Source organism: Thamnophis sirtalis, unplaced genomic scaffold (genome assembly GCF_051295495.1).
Source record: "Thamnophis sirtalis isolate CommonGarterSnake01/CBP01778 unplaced genomic scaffold, rThaSir2_p1.2 scaffold_10, whole genome shotgun sequence".
Lineage (NCBI taxonomy): Eukaryota > Metazoa > Chordata > Lepidosauria > Squamata > Natricidae > Thamnophis > Thamnophis sirtalis.
Genome location: NW_028261390.1, coordinates 9451062 through 9466526, shown reverse-complemented (window position 1 = coordinate 9466526; position 15465 = coordinate 9451062). Strand labels below are relative to the sequence as shown.

At 42.7% G+C, this 15465-nt stretch overlaps 1 protein-coding gene across 7 annotated transcripts in view; it reads left to right on the top strand.

The window, feature by feature from the left end:
- The window catches only part of TMEM150C (transmembrane protein 150C), a 42566-nt gene extending 28925 nt beyond the window's left edge, over window positions 1–13641 (top strand). For all 7 annotated transcript variants that reach the window (XM_087724017.1, XM_087724023.1, XM_087724022.1 and 4 more), the window contains 3 exons: window positions 3384–3511; window positions 8296–8473; window positions 13254–13641. In XM_087724017.1, coding sequence (XP_087580143.1) covers window positions 3384–3511; window positions 8296–8473; window positions 13254–13465 — 518 coding nt within the window. In that variant the 3' untranslated portion in view covers window positions 13466–13641. The remainder of the gene's footprint in view (window positions 1–3383; window positions 3512–8295; window positions 8474–13253) is intronic.
- The last annotated feature ends 1824 nt before the right edge of the window (window positions 13642–15465 follow it).

Below are 15465 nucleotides of genomic sequence, written 5' to 3'. Positions count from 1 at the left end.
CTGCACTCTAACCACTGCGCCACCTTGGCTCTTTGGCTATATTATTTAGGTTCTTCTTCTGAAGAACCTAAATAATATAGCCAAAGGATGAAGAACCTCTTTGTTGTGGGTGCCAAAAATGTGAGGGGCCGCATATAAGAGGGTGCATGTGTGCCAGCACCCATAATGCAAAGCGCACCCCCACAGGCGCATGCATGCACAACTCCCCCCACGCTCCCCCACCACCACGCGCAACGCACTATTCGCCTCCAAGCTGAGCTTGGTATTTCCTCCGGGGGGGCCGAGGGGAGGCCGTTCCGCCCTCTCCAGCCTCCAGGAAAGCCTCCGGAGCCTGGAGAGGGCGAAAAACGGGCCCAACAGACCTAGCTGAAGTTTGTTTCCAAACTTCCAGTTGGCCCGTTGGGTGCGTTTTTCACCCTCCCCGTGCTCTGGTGGTTTTTCTGAAGCCTGGGGAGAGCGAAAATGGCCTCCCCCGACTTTCTGGAAGCCGAAAATCAGCTGGCCGGTGCGCACATGTGCGCTGGAGCTGACGGCTCGCGTGCCAGCAGATATGGCTCTGCGTGCCACCTGTGACACATGTGCCATAGGCTCACCATCACGGGTATAGCCTTTATTGTCATTGTAGAAAATAAATACAATGAAATTGGTTAAATCTTCCAGGGCTTGGCTGATCATCTTGTAGTAAGAGGAGAAGGGTCCACAAGGCAGAGCTAGACAGCAAAGGTCCATATCTCTCCCACAAATGAATCTTAGGACGCTGAGACCAACTCTTTGCTCAGTATCCCCACTAAGTGGCCCTTCCGCTTGGCCATGTCCAGGAGAAAGGAGTTGACTACCCCTCTCAGAAATTAGGCCCGTTGTTGATCTGCTTTTACCATCCGGAGGTGTTCAGGGATGAATGCCAAATTGTGGTAAAGTTAGAGGAAAATGGATTTTTCAGTTGCTGCTGGCTGATGAAATTACAGCTTCTAATTTCTGAGATATCCTGCCTGTCGTACAGTGTTAAGTGCAGGAGCAAAAGGGGAACACTGTTTCTTTACTTTTCTTGCGTAGCTTCTCAGAAATGTTGGCCTTGCCACTTGCAAACAAATTGTTGGCTTAGATGGGTGTGTTCCCCTTTACCTCCTAACCACACGTTTGATAAACATAAGCATTCATCTGTTGCATTGCCAGCGTGGAAATATGTATTTAGTATTTTGCTCCAAGAGCTGTTTAATTATTTTAAATACCCCATACTTAGTCTGAAGGTGAAGCAGCTTCACTATTACGATTTGCGCAAACCTTATGGCTATTCTTGCAGAAAATGACTCTTAGAAATTATATCCCGGAAAGCAGAGCCCTGTACTGTACAGGTAGTCCTCAACTTATGACTACAATTGGGCTCAAAATGTCAGTTGCTAAGTGAGACAGTGGCTAAGGAAGTTTTGCCCCATTTTACAATCTGCTTGCTACAGATTAGTGGTAGGTTCCTACCAGTTCGGAACAGTTCAGCTGAACCGGTAGTGGTTTGGCGGCCTGGGTCGCTGGAACTGGCAGTGACCCAGGCCTGCCACGCCCCTGAACTGGTTCCCCGGTTGGCACTGTCGGCGCCGCCATCTTGTTTTTCAATTGCGCGAGGAGAGAAGCGCACACACGAGCGAACCGGTAGTAGTGCCAGCCGGAACCCACCCCTGCCACAGATGTTAGGTGAATCACTGCAGTTGTTAAGTTAGGAATAACAGTTGTGATACTAACAACTGGCTTTCCCATTGACCGGAAGGTCGCAAAAGAGGATCGCTGCAACCGCCACGAGTCGGTTACTTTGATCATGTGACCGTGGGGATGCTGCAGCGGTTGTAGGTGTGAAAAAGAGCCATAAGTCACTTTTTTTCAATGCCGTTGCAACTTTGAACAGTCACTAAACGAAGTGTCGTACGTCAAGACCTACCTGTACATACATTCAGAAAAGAGTTTGAGCATACAAACCACGCTGGATGAGGAATTCTAGAAGTCGAAGTCCACGTATCTTAAAGTGGCTGAGGAGGAGAACCAGGGCCATATTATTGCTAAGATAAACAATAAATTATCTATACCGGTGATGGCTAACCTTTTTTGGCTCCTGTGCCAAAACCGGGGAGAGCGCAGGGGGGTCGTATGCTCACATGCGCGTGTAACCAGCGCCGCCCCCCCCCCACTTTGGCCGTGTTTTTTTCGCTTTCCCCAGGCTCCAGAGGCTTTCTAGGAGTTTGGGGAGGGTGAAAACATCTCCCTGTCCCCCCCACCCCGGGAGGCCCTCCGGAAGCTTCAGGAGCTTCCCTGAAGCCTCCAGAGTGCGAAAAACGGCCCTACGGGGAATCTAGAAGTTTGGGAATGGTGACTTCCGGTTTGTCCGTAGGGCCGTTTTTTGCCCTCCGGAGCCTTCAGGGAAGCCTCCTGAAGAAGGCCGAAGTCAGTTGACAGGGCAACGCCTCGTGTGCCCTAACAAATGGCTCTTCGTACCACCTGTGCCATGCGTGCCATAGGTTCAACCTCACAGATCTATACAGATGTTTTGAGGCAGTCAAACTGGGATGATATTGTAGTTCACAGAAAGACATGGTGAAAGAGCAGGCACAAAGTCCTTATTTGCCCTTTTTTTTTTTTAACTAATATGTGGTTACCCAGTTCTTCCACTTCTGGTTTGGAAGCTGGATCTCTATGGTAAGGAGTCTTTTTTAATATGAGCTTCCTGCAAAATTTAGAATGTTGCTCTAAGCACATCAAGATTTTACACGAGTGGCTTGGCGGCCTGGCCAAGGGGAGGGGGTAGAGAAGAGAGGAACTGGGCCACATGAGTGGCAGGCCGGTGTGCACACGCATGCATGCACAGGTCGACTGGAAGTGGAGCTGCATGCGCGAGCACCTTTTACACTATATACTATATTTCCTTCTGCAAGTGTTCAGCTCCCCATGTGTGGCCGCTGCAAAAAATATAACAAGTGATTTGTTTCGCTATGCCCTGCACTGCTCATAAAGCAGGTTAGTTAATGATTTAGTTAGGTCATTCTTTAGCATGTATAAGCCAAGCCCACTTGCTTAGTATAAATGCAGACAATCGTATAAATGCAGAAAAACGCTAACTCGGAAACCAAGTTAAGCTTTGTGTGTAAACTCAGTTATACATTTCTAATCCCATGGGAATAGGACTGGGGGAACTGGTGCTAATTACTGGTTTAGTCATCCACAAAATTAAAGAGAGAATTCATTTCGGGGCTGTTCAACCTCTGCTAACAATTGTTTTGCAAGAAGGTGATAATACCTGTCTCTGTAAATGGGTCTTTACATGGACGTTAATAGCTTTTATTTTATTGTGGAAGTTAAAATTGCAGAGCTGCCTCACTAATTTTTTTTCTCTTTATTTTCAGCACTGGTCATAGCTGTCCTCCGCTTCATTCAGCTAAAGCCAAAGGTTTTGACACCATGGCTCAATATCAGTGGCTTGGTGGCCTTTTGCTTGGCTTCTTTTGGAATGACTCTTCTGGGCAACTTCCAGGTATTTTGTTTTCTCCTCCTTATTGGTGGGGTGGGGGTGTCACACCTTTCATTCTGCAGTAACATCATTTTGTTGCTTTTGGATTCGTGTGTTACATAAACCTAGTGTTGATCTCCTGCGGTAAACCAGATAGGAATCAACAACTAGAGGAGTTAATTCGGCAGAAATAATGAGAGTGATCTCGGCAGAAGCACTAATGATAACAAAAGTTAAGCTGATAAAAGGAGCAGATAGAGGGTTTCGAATCCTTATAAGACATGCAATGAACATCAAGTTCTTAAGAGAAGTCCACATAATGTGACCCGTCAAAACCGTGGTCCACTAAAGCGCGCCCGATCAAAGCGCGTACGTGACGTCATCAGCAGCGCGACAAAAAAAATAAAAAAAAATAAAATTAAAATAAAATTAAAGCAAGCCGATTCACGTAAAGGTAAGGGTTAGGGTTAGGGTTAGGTTAAGGGTTAGGGTTAGGTTTAGGGTTACGTTAAGCGTTAGGGTTAGGTTTAGGTTTAGGTTAAGGGTTAGCGTTAGGTTTAGCGTTAGGTTTAGGGTTAGGTTAAGGGTTAGGCTTAGGGTTAGGTTTAGGGTTAGGTTTGGGGGGGTTAGGTTTAGATTTACACGTTAATTTTAAGTTTACCGTTCACAGCGTGCTGTTTTTGTCGCGCTGTGATGATGTCACGTACGCGCTTTCGTCGAGCGCGCTTTAGTCCACCGCGGTTTTGTGGTGGAACCCCACATAAGACTTATCAAGAAAACACTTAGAATACAGACTTTACTAATGGCAAGAGATATTGGACTACACTATTTCTGGAAGGATACAGGATGATGAAATGAAATGTCACAATAAAATTTAGTTAAATATAGTTAACTTTTGAGTGCTATGTACAACGTAATAATAGCTATAGTCAAATAAATGATTAATAATGATAAAGCATTTATATATACTAGATTGATAATATGAAATTTTATACAAACTGTAAGTGAGGGTTATGGAGATGATGTTGAAAAGCCTTTTTATGAAAGATAAACAATTCTATATTAAATAGAATATAAAGACGTAATATCATTGGATGATTTCAGGATGATGTAATGAAATGTCATAATATAAATTTACTTCAAATTTAATATGCCTTATGTTGAAATAATGTAATAATAGCTAGGCTTAATGGATGTTTAATAATTATAACAATTTGTATACATGTATATAAGATTGATGACACTAATAATGGGAAAAACATTGAATTGAAAATTATTAGAGAATGTTATCAATGCTAAAATAATAGAATGACTTAGAATAGGATAAAAAACTTCATTATTGGATATATTGAAGATGATATAATGAATCATTATAATATTAATGGTTATATATTTAGAATACCTTGTCTAAAATGGAGAGATAATAGTGATAATCAAACAAAGGAAGCATAATAACAATGTATACAAAGATATCTTGATTGACAATATGTGAATTTTGATAAAATTCAAGTGATGACTATGGAAAGGACGCAGAAAGATGTTGTAATCGACACGCTGTATGTAGTTGAAGAGGCTTTTATGTTCTATGTGTTGTGTGTTTGTGTTTGTTTGAAAATAAAAATGTTATTAAAATAAGAGTTAATTCAACTTTATGGTAGAGAGAATCTCGCAAGACTGAATGTACGGTCCTTACACACACACACACACACACACACACACACACACACACACACACCCATCCTTTACAGCCTGACAAACTAGGAAGGGTCTTCCAGATGGAAGAGGAAAATAGACAATCACAACAATAGAAGAGGAAAGGAAGAGAGGAAGAGGAGAGGAGAAGAGAGGGAAGGAGAGGGAAAGAAGAAAGAGGAAAGGAGAGGAAGATTGAGAGGGATAGGAAGAGGAGGGGAGAGGGTACGAAGGGGAAGAGGTAGAGAGGAGTAGGGGAGAGGAAGGGGAAGAAGGAAAGGGAAAGGATACAAGGAAAGAAGAAATTAGAGAAAGGATGGAGGGAGAAAAGGAAAGGAAAGTAGGGTGGTGGTAAGACAAAACAGAATGGTAAGCAAAGCAATCCCGATTATATATTTTAATTCTTTATATGGAAAAATGAATGTTTAAAAAGTGTTAAAAGTGTTAAAATGTGATAAGAATAGTAATTAATAGAATGTATAGTTGTAAATGTGTGTATGAGACTAAAAATAAAAAATAAAAATAAAAAAAGAAACTAGGAAGGATGTTTTCTGAGCCTCTTGCTCCCACTAACTATCCTTTTGTGGGTTATGCTAGTTTTTATCTGGCCATTCCCTTGTCGATGGTTCAGAGAATTAAAATCGCTGAGCTTATCAGCTGGAAAGCTGACTGTCTGGGTTTGAGTCCCCAGTGCCATATGATGGGGTGAGCTCCCGTTATTCGCTCAAGCTCCTGCTGACCTAGCAATTCGAAAGCATGCGAATGCGAGTAGATAAATAGGTACCACTTTGGTGGAAAGGTAATCCGTGCGCCTTGTCATATAGTCATGCTGGCCAGATAACCACAGAAGGTGGCGCAGTGGTTAGAGTGCAGCACTGCAGGCTACTTCAGCTGACTGCAGTTCTGCAGTTCAGCTGTTCAAATCTCACCGGCTCAAGGTTGACTCAGCCTTCCATTCTTCCGAGGTGGGTAAAATGAGGACCCGGATTGTTGCGGGCAATATGCTGACTCTGTAAACCGCTTAGAGAGGGCTGAAAGCCCTATGAAGCGGTATATAAGTCTAACTAATAGAAATGTCTTCAGATAACACTGGCTCTCTCTGTCTGCTGAGAAATGCAGATGAGCACCGCCCCCTAGAGGCAGAAATGAAATTATGACTTACAGCTTACAGCATCCAGAACTCTTTTTTTCCTGTCCCAATTAATGAATGTCCCAGTTACCTATAAATGGCTTTCTTCTGAATTGACTAAGCCATTCATGCTAGACAATGAAGGTAATTGTGTGCTTAGCAAGATCTTTTGGTGACATTTGTCTCGCTTCAGCAAAACAACCCTTTTCTGAACTTCCTCCAGTTTTTCTGTAGGAAAACTATATGGCAGAAGGGCAGGATCCATTGATCATGCCTGGCTGCCTAGATATATAGTACATAGATTGTATTTCCATGGGCCAAAATCTTGATTGGGGGTCAAGCCATAAAAGTTTCTGTGTTACCTCTTTGGCTCCAGGCACCTGAGAGATTTGGCAAATTTGTGATAGTGGTATCTTCATAAATAAACAAGAAACAAGCACAAGAAACAAGACCGATGGATTTGCACAAGAATAGGACTGTGGCCTATTAAGAGATGAAAACCTGCAAATCTGAAATAAAATATGCTTAGTGTTAATAGATCAGGGTGAGCAGTTAGAATCCATAGGCAGCCTCAGTCTAATTAGTACCTACGTTATCTGGGATAAGAGATGATGAAAAGGTGGAACTGTCTCAGTGATCTCTTTTGGTCTTCTTCGGAAATGACATAAGAACGTCAACATCCTTTAACTCATAGCTCCAAATTATGTAAGAGGTGTAGGTAGTCCTCCGTTTATGACCAGTCGCTTCTCCAGGTTATGACCCAGATTTGAGTTCTGCCCCTCTAGTCGTGTGATCATATTTTTGGTGCTTGGCAACCAGTCTGTATTCACAGCCATTTGTAGCATCCTGTGGTCACCACAATGTACAACAGGGGTGTCAAACTGGATTTCTGGATCAGGATTGTAGTTCTCCTCTGTGGGCCGGGCGGATGGGGTGGGTGGGGGGTGGAGACAGGAAGGATGCCTCCTGCAGCATCCTGCCGGCCAAAACGGTGTGTGTGTGTGTGTGTGTGTGTGTGTGTGTGTGTGTGTGTGTGTGTGTTTCCATGCGGGCCCCCGTGCCCCATTTTCAGCCTGGACGGCCTCCTGCAACACTTCACTGGCCAAAACGGGGCACATGTGTGTGTGTGTGTCCATGTGCAGTCCCCCCGCGCTCCATTTTGGGTGCCAGAGGCACCACGGGCCAGTCCTTTGTTATTTCCAGGCCGTTCCCACAGGCCAGATTTAAGGGCCTTGAGTTTGACACCCCTGATTTACAATGTTTTTGAACTTCTGGTTTTTGGCAAAAAACACCCACGGCAGGCAATGGATTCACTTAAAGGCTGCCCTGTTTTCTAAACAACTACTTCAGAAAAAGTCACAAAATCTGCTTCTGAACTTCGCCCTTGAAGTGGAGAAGAATGAAATTTTTGTTTTACCGATTAGATTGATGGATCATTACAGAAATGGCTTGTTCGTATTATTTATGAAAAAGCAAAAAGTTGTGATTCGATGTTAAGGCCTTATTTTTACTGCGACAGCGAGAGTCAGAAGTCTCGATGTTTCTTTTTCTTTTTTTTCTTATCCTTCCTCACTTCTCTTTCCCCTTTTCTTCCCCACTTCCTTTTCTAATTTATTTTGTATTTTACAATAGTTTATAACTCCATAAAATGTTAAACTGGAAGAAAAAACGTCATAAAATTGGATAGGTCACTTGGAGACCGACTTAATCACCAACGTGACCTAGTATTATAATTCTGGGCTCAATTACAGTCCTTACAATTACAGTTTGGAAGTCAAAAGATCAGTTTGGAAGTCAAAAGATAAACAAAACACTTCTTGGCTATGGAAAGCAAAGACCTTCAGCTGTCCCAATGCACACTGCAGATACATTAAGGCATTCTGAGTTGAGCAATAGAAAGTGGAATTCTTAGGAAAAGTTGGCTGAGTGTTTTCTTTTTTTAAATTGGGTGTATTAACCAAAGTCACGTGTTTTGTGTCCTTTTTAGCTTTCCAATGATGAAGAAATACACAACGTTGGCACCTTTTTGGCCTTTGGTTTCGGCACTATGGCCTGCTGGATTCAGTCCGCACTAACCCTCAAAATAAACTTGAAGAATGAAGGTAGAAAAGCTGGAATCCCACGCGTGGTTTTGTCAGCGGCAATAACTCTGTGCCTAGTCCTTTGTATCCTTTTCAAAATGCAAGTATTGCTTTAAAAAAAAACACCCAGCTTGCATCCTGATAAGCTGTTTCTGGACTGTTACTAAATTCAGTTCTGTGGCTTTTTTTTTATGTACTTCATTTGATGTTTGGAGAAAACCCCATTTTAAAGCCAAATGGCCCAGATTAGGGGTTTTCAAATTTCCCAGGTTTCAATAGTTGAAGAAACAAAGCTTTAGTGTTTAAAAATTAGCCGCATTTGAATTATTGCAGTTGGTTGCACAGTGATGATGTTAAAGCAGTGGTGAAATTCATTTTTTTTAAACTACCGGTTCTAAGGGCGTGGCTTGGTGGGCGTGGTGTGGCTTGGTGAGGAGGACAGGGGAAGGATACAGCAAAATCTCCATTCCCTCCACACTCTGGGGCCAGCCAGAGGTGGCATTTGCCGGTTCTCCGAACTACTCAAAATTTCCACTGCTGGTTCTGCAAAACCTGTCAGAACCTGATGGATTTCACCCAGAGGTGGGTTCCTGCCAGTTCTAACCTCTTCTATAGAAGAGGTTCCACAAATCTACAGTGCCATTTAGAACCGGTTCCAGCTCCCCCCCCCCCCCCGCCCGTCCGCACATCATCAAGATGAAGAGCGAGAGGAGGAATTCTGGGAGTTGAAGTCCACAAGTCTTAAAGCTGTCAAGTTTGAACACCCCTGGGGGTTTTTTCCTAAAGGGTTAGGGGTGCAAGGGTCTTGTAACTTGACAGCTTTAAGACTTGCGTGCTTCAAATGCCAGAGTTTCTGAGCCAACATTTTGGTTGCTAAGCAAGAGCGTTGTTAAGTGAGTTTCACCACATTTTGCAAGTTGGCCATGCCCACCCAGTCACATGACTGCCAAGCCACTCCCACCTGGTCACATGGCCAGCAAGCCACTCCCACAAAGCAGGTCACACCCACAGAAGAGGTTCTAAAATTTTTGAAACCCACCACTGATTTCACCCCTGTGTTAAAGGGTATTGTCATAAAGAGTTCATGCAAAGTTGCCTTTTGCAATTGATTGATGGTGATTTTTTTGGACTGATGGTGTTTAACTGGTGCTCCAGATGTTTTGGGATTGCATCCAATGCACATGTTACACATGGTATTACATTTGTTTCTTTTGCCACGGTTGTTCTACTTCTATTTGCAGGCATTTATATTTTTTGATTTCTCCCCCCCATTTTTTCTTTTCTATTTTGCTATCCCCAGGTAGTGCAATGTTCACTATCTTCACAGATTTCTTTGTCTTTCTTATCTAAAATTGCTAAGTTGGGGATGTTAGGTGGCAGATGCTTTGTTTGAATTCTAAAGTCCTGGAGCATTTTAGCTTCTTCATTTACTACCAGTTTATCTATTTTGTGATTCCCACCACTTTTTGTTTGCAGGAAATGTTATTTCTTGCAGATCTTGCTCTACATGGGGCTGCCCTTGAAGAGTATTCGGCGACTTCAGCTGGTCCAGAATGCGGCCGCGCGAGCGATCGTGGGTGCACCTCGTTTCACCCACGTAACACCTATCCTCCGCGAGCTGCACTGGCTGCCTGTTGATCTCCGAGTGCGCTTCAAGGTGCTACTTGTCACCTACAAAGCCCTGCATGGTATTGGATCTGGGTACTTGAGAGACCGCCTACTGCCAATTACCTCCACTAGGCCGATACGATCCCATAGATTAGGCCTCCTCCGAATTCCATCAGCCGGCCAATGTCGGCTGGCAACTACCCGGAGGAGAGCCTTCTCGGTGGCTGCTCTGACCCTCTGGAACGAACTCCCCGTGGAGATTCGTACCCTCACCACCCTCCAGACCTTCCGCGTAGCCCTTAAGTCCTGGCTGTCCCGACAGGCCTGGGGCTAAAGATTTTAACCCCACTCGAATTGTATGACTGTTGTGTTTTTAATGATGTATTGTTTTCTCATGTTTGTGACTTGTTTGTCCTCCCTCCCCTTGAGTTGTGAGCCGCCCTGAGTCCCCCCAGGGAAAAGGGCGGCATACAAATAAAGCATCTCAATCTCTCTCAATCTCTTAATCTTCCAATGAACCATTTTTGCTATTTTGTCATGCCATTGTTTGTAGCCAGGATGTGTGATCTTCTTGCAGCAGCTTATTATTATTATAATCACAGTTTGAAAAACATTGTTCTTGATGTACTGATTTACTTCTTAAAAAGACTCTGGAAAACCAGGGATTTCAGTGCAATATAAAAAAGTCCACTTAATGAATTTGCAGATGCTGTAACCTTATTCTTACCCTGTTCATCACACATAGCTGCTTAATTAAAATCTTAGATGCACAACATGGTACATCTATGTTGTCCAAGCCTGGAATATCCACCATTCTAGATTTATACATAAATCCATATATTTTGATTTCAAACTCTTATTTTCCATAAACCTTAAAAAACTGTTTTCAGGGTTTATGGAAAATAAGGACAGCAGAGTAAGGACAGCATGTGGATGGCAGAGTAAGCTGAAATCCTGGTCAAAATTTCAGCGCAATGGGGCGGCAATAACATGGACATGTTTTTGCATTCTTTGATGGCATTTGGGGCTGTCCGCATTGTGTGAATACAGGTGTATCCACATGAGACTTGCAGTGAACAGACAGGATCTCTCTACGTTTAATAGTTTAATCATTCAATGGAAAATGAATTTGCTAGATATTTTTCTTAGTATTCCAATGTTCATGTGTATCTAAATTTTCAAAGTCTATTTGGATTTTTCGGTGGAATGTTCTCTCCCTAGAAAAGGAATGGAAAATGTGCAGCCCTGAACTCAAACAGAAAGTTCAGTATTGTGAAATTATGAAAATTTCAATCTAAAAACAGCTGGAGGCCAACCCATAGACCACTGGGACGTTCCTACAGCTTGAGAAAATAACCCACAGGGAATATCCTGTTTCTTTCTTGATGAGATCATTTTTAAGCAGGTCTTGAATATAGGCTTATGCTATTTAAAATTCCAGATCTAATGCTTTATGTCAAAGATTTTCCAAACCTATTTAGGCTGTGAAATCTGTTAGTTAGAAAGAAATTTTTCCCAGATTGCCTACACGAGAAACAAACCCTGAAGATTTAAAAAAATGGCTGTGTTTCAAATAACTTATTTATTCATCCTTTTTCCCCCCTTAATCTGCCACATATGCCATGCCTTATCAAATTCTTGTAGAACTTTAGGGTTGTGCAAAACACTACTTAATCACCTACCCTAATCACAATCAGTCTGATGGCATACGCCTCGTCTTCCTGAGAAACTTACCTTTATTGTAACATGCGATATCTAATCTTTGTGTTAATGAATATATACTGGGGAGGGGGGGGACACAAGCAGCAATATATGTATGAATCTTATCAGCCCAGGAATAACATTTCCAGTTGCTTAGGTTGATATGGTTTTGTTCTCTTGACTAGCGAAGTTTCAAACCTTGGTTGAATAAGCAATACGAAATTCAGCTTACAATTCTGCCAACTATTTCCATTGCTAAGCAAGAGAGTTGTTTTGCCCCATTTTATGACCTTGCCACAGTTGTTAAGTGAATCACTGCAGTTGTGAAAGTTAATAACACAGTTGTTAAGTGAATCTGGCTTCCTCATTGACTTGTCAGAAGATCACAAAAAGTTTTCCTATCTTTCCTCACTTTTCTTTCTCTTTCTCCTTTTCCCTTCCCGCACATTGTCCTCTTATTTACTGTTGTATTTTGTATTCTACAATACTTAATAACTTAAGAAAATGTGATTGGAAGATCACAAAAAATGATCACATGTGCCCCCCCCCCGACACTTATAAATACATGCCGGTTGCCAAGCTCCTGACTTTTGATCGTGTGATCATGGGGATGCTGCGACAGTGTGTGAAAAATGGTCATAAATCACTTTTCTCAGTGCCCATGTCATTTTGAACCGTCACTCAACAAATGGTTGTAAGTCAAGGACTGCCTTTAATGCTGCTTTTCCTGGTGAGGCGTGGGTTCGATGGCATCAGAGGTAGTATTCAGCCGGTTCTGACTGGTTCTATTGAACCGGTAGCGGAAATTTTGACTAGTTTGGAGACTGCCACCTCTGGCTAACTCCGCCCCCATCTATTCGCTGCCTCCAAAGTCCCAGTTGATTGGCTTGATCTTCTTTTGTTGACCTGCACAAGAGAACAGAACTGGAAAGCAGGTTAGTAGGGTGGGGAGGGAATGGGAATTTTGCAGTATTCTTCCCCTGCCATGCCCACCAAACCACACCCACAGAACTGGTAGTAAAATTTTTTGAATCCCACCACTGGATGGGATTTACTATATTTTTTGGAGTATAAGACACACCCTTTCCCCCCCAAAAAAGAGGATGAAAATCTGGGTGCATCTTATGCACTGAATACTGCATTTTTGGCCTCCTGAAACCCCGCCCCCTTTGCAAAAATGACCATGCAGCGCCTTCAGGAGGCTTCCAGGGTGCTCCTGAGGGCTGGGGAGAGCAAAAATGAGTGAAAAATGGACCGTTTTTTGCTCGTTTTTGCCCCCCCCCACAGCCCCTAGGAGCACTCTATAAGCCTCCTAAAGGCTATGCATGCCATTTTTTTTGACAAAAAACGGCCGTTTTTGGGAGGTCTGCAGAGTGCAAAAACTTTTTTTTTTTATTTGCCTCATCAATAATCTTGGTGCATCTTATACTCCGGTGCATCTTATACTCTGAAAAATACGGTAGGTTTCAGGTATAGCCCTGATTCCCAGAGGCATTTCAATGCTTGCTCCTCTTACTGTGTATGTTTCTGTGCCTTTTCCTTGACCCTCCTTCAGATTTCATTTTGATGAATCAGTTTAAGTTGCACATGCAGGCGTCACGGATCCAGTGGGGGATGGTGATGTGCTTCCTGTGTTTCTTCGGCTCCTTCGCGGTGGAATTCAGACACTACCGGTTCGAGATCATTTGCTCCGAGTACCAAGAGAATTTCCTCAGCTTCTCCGAAACCCTCTCTGAAGCCTCCGAGTATCAAACGGATCAGGTGTAACCCAACTCCCAAACTGACCAGGCGGATGATGTTTGATGTCAAAGGATTGAACTCAACGGCCCCCTTTCATTTACCGTGATTTCGTCTTTTTGTTTTTGCTAATTTCTCTCTGCGGTCGCCCAAACTTCCTTCCGAAGAATGAACCAGATGCCTCTTTGCATGGATTCCAAATATATATATATATATATATATATATATATATATATATATATATATATATATATATATATATATATATATATATATATATATATATATATATATATATATATATATATATACATACATACATACATACATACATACATACATACATACATACATACATACATATATATATATATATATATATATATATATATATATATAAATGTTTCCAACTGAATCGCTTTCGGTTTGAGCACAAACACCCTGCGTCAAAATTCTGTGGAGATTCTCAGTCACCTGGATCGTGGTTGTCCCAACTGGACTTTTGTTTTTCCTTGAAGACGTTTCGCTACTCATCCAAGAAGCTTCTTCCGTTCTGACTTCAGTTCCTTTCAGTTCTTCACTCAGAACGGAAAAAGCTTCTTGGATGAGTAGCGAAACGTCTTCAAAGTCCGGTTGCTTTTTGGAGGGGGGAAAAAAAAAACCCCTCCACCTCTTTCAGGACATTCTTGCCTGAAATACAAGTGCAAAGCGGGAAACTTCCTCCACGTTTCCCAAGCTCAAAGCAGAGCATGGCTGGCGCATTTCGCCCAATGTTCAAAACATTCCGAGTCTTGCTTAGGATAAGTGGTTGTGCTTTTAGGACAGGGTGCTTGGCCCACCAAATGGCTCAGTTTGAAATATTTTGTCTACACTACCTCTTTGCTCTTTTTTTTTTTTGCTTAAGGCATTTTATAACACGGTATGAGATGTTGGGTTTATGTTTTTTCCCCCATAGTTCCTTTGTGACCGGCTGAAAGAACTTACTAATTTCGCATTATGTTATGTTATGCAAGAGGCAGCAGAGAACTATGAACAATTGCTATCTGCATACTGTACAGTATATGCGGTTGCACCTTGACTGTGAAAAATGGAAAGGGAGGGTCGTGTTACCTGCAAGAAGACCAGGGTTACGCAGCAACCCATGGTCCGTGGACATATCACAGGGCATCGACCGGGTGGTGGTGGTGTTATCCAGATTTGCAAAAACCCAAGTGTCAAGTTGCAATGCAAGCTGCATCTGATGTCTATTATGCACACACCATACAGAAGACGGGCTATGCGTGTGACAGGGTTAGGAGTGTGATACCACAGTTAGTATCTTGCAGATCATTGTGCGTGTAAGCTTTACTAGAACCTGTACATTTGGCCATGGAATCTACAGTTCCCACGTCGATTATTGTGGAGGTTTGCAAACCGGTTTCCTGTGTTACTGACTTTAGGGGTTCAGTCGTTTGCTGAGGTGCAATCTTATCTTTCCCTCCCATTATTTTATTTTTTTGCATTTTAGACTGTCCAATTTTACTGCAGCCTGGTCCATTCGAGTGAGCAGGTGGTGCTTGACTTCACAAAAACCAGGCCTTTGATTGCCTTCCCATATTCTGGTGCTTTTGCCCCCCTTTATACTGAAAAAAAGCTTCACTTCTCACTGACTCGGGGAACAAGAAGACAAAGAAACAGGGACATTTTTATGCGGCTTCCCTCTGGGGCCCGGTGAATGGATGATGGGCTTGTTAGGATTGGGATAGGATAGGATTGTTTCTGAGCCTTTAATATTGGCATAGAGGCAGGAATCTCAAGGGCCTCTTCCTGCAAAATCCTCTTTCCTAGGCGATTTTTCCAAGTTGCATATGACTTTTCTTTTTCCCATATAAGGCCTGTACATTTAACATATCTTTTTTTTTCAGAGATTGGAAGATGTTTCTATGCTGGAATTTTAAGACTAGATACGCCAGTGTGAAGCTGTGGGGTAGAACTGTTACTTAAGGAGAAAAGTGTAACGTGGCTTGAAGTGGCAAAATAAAATAAAATCA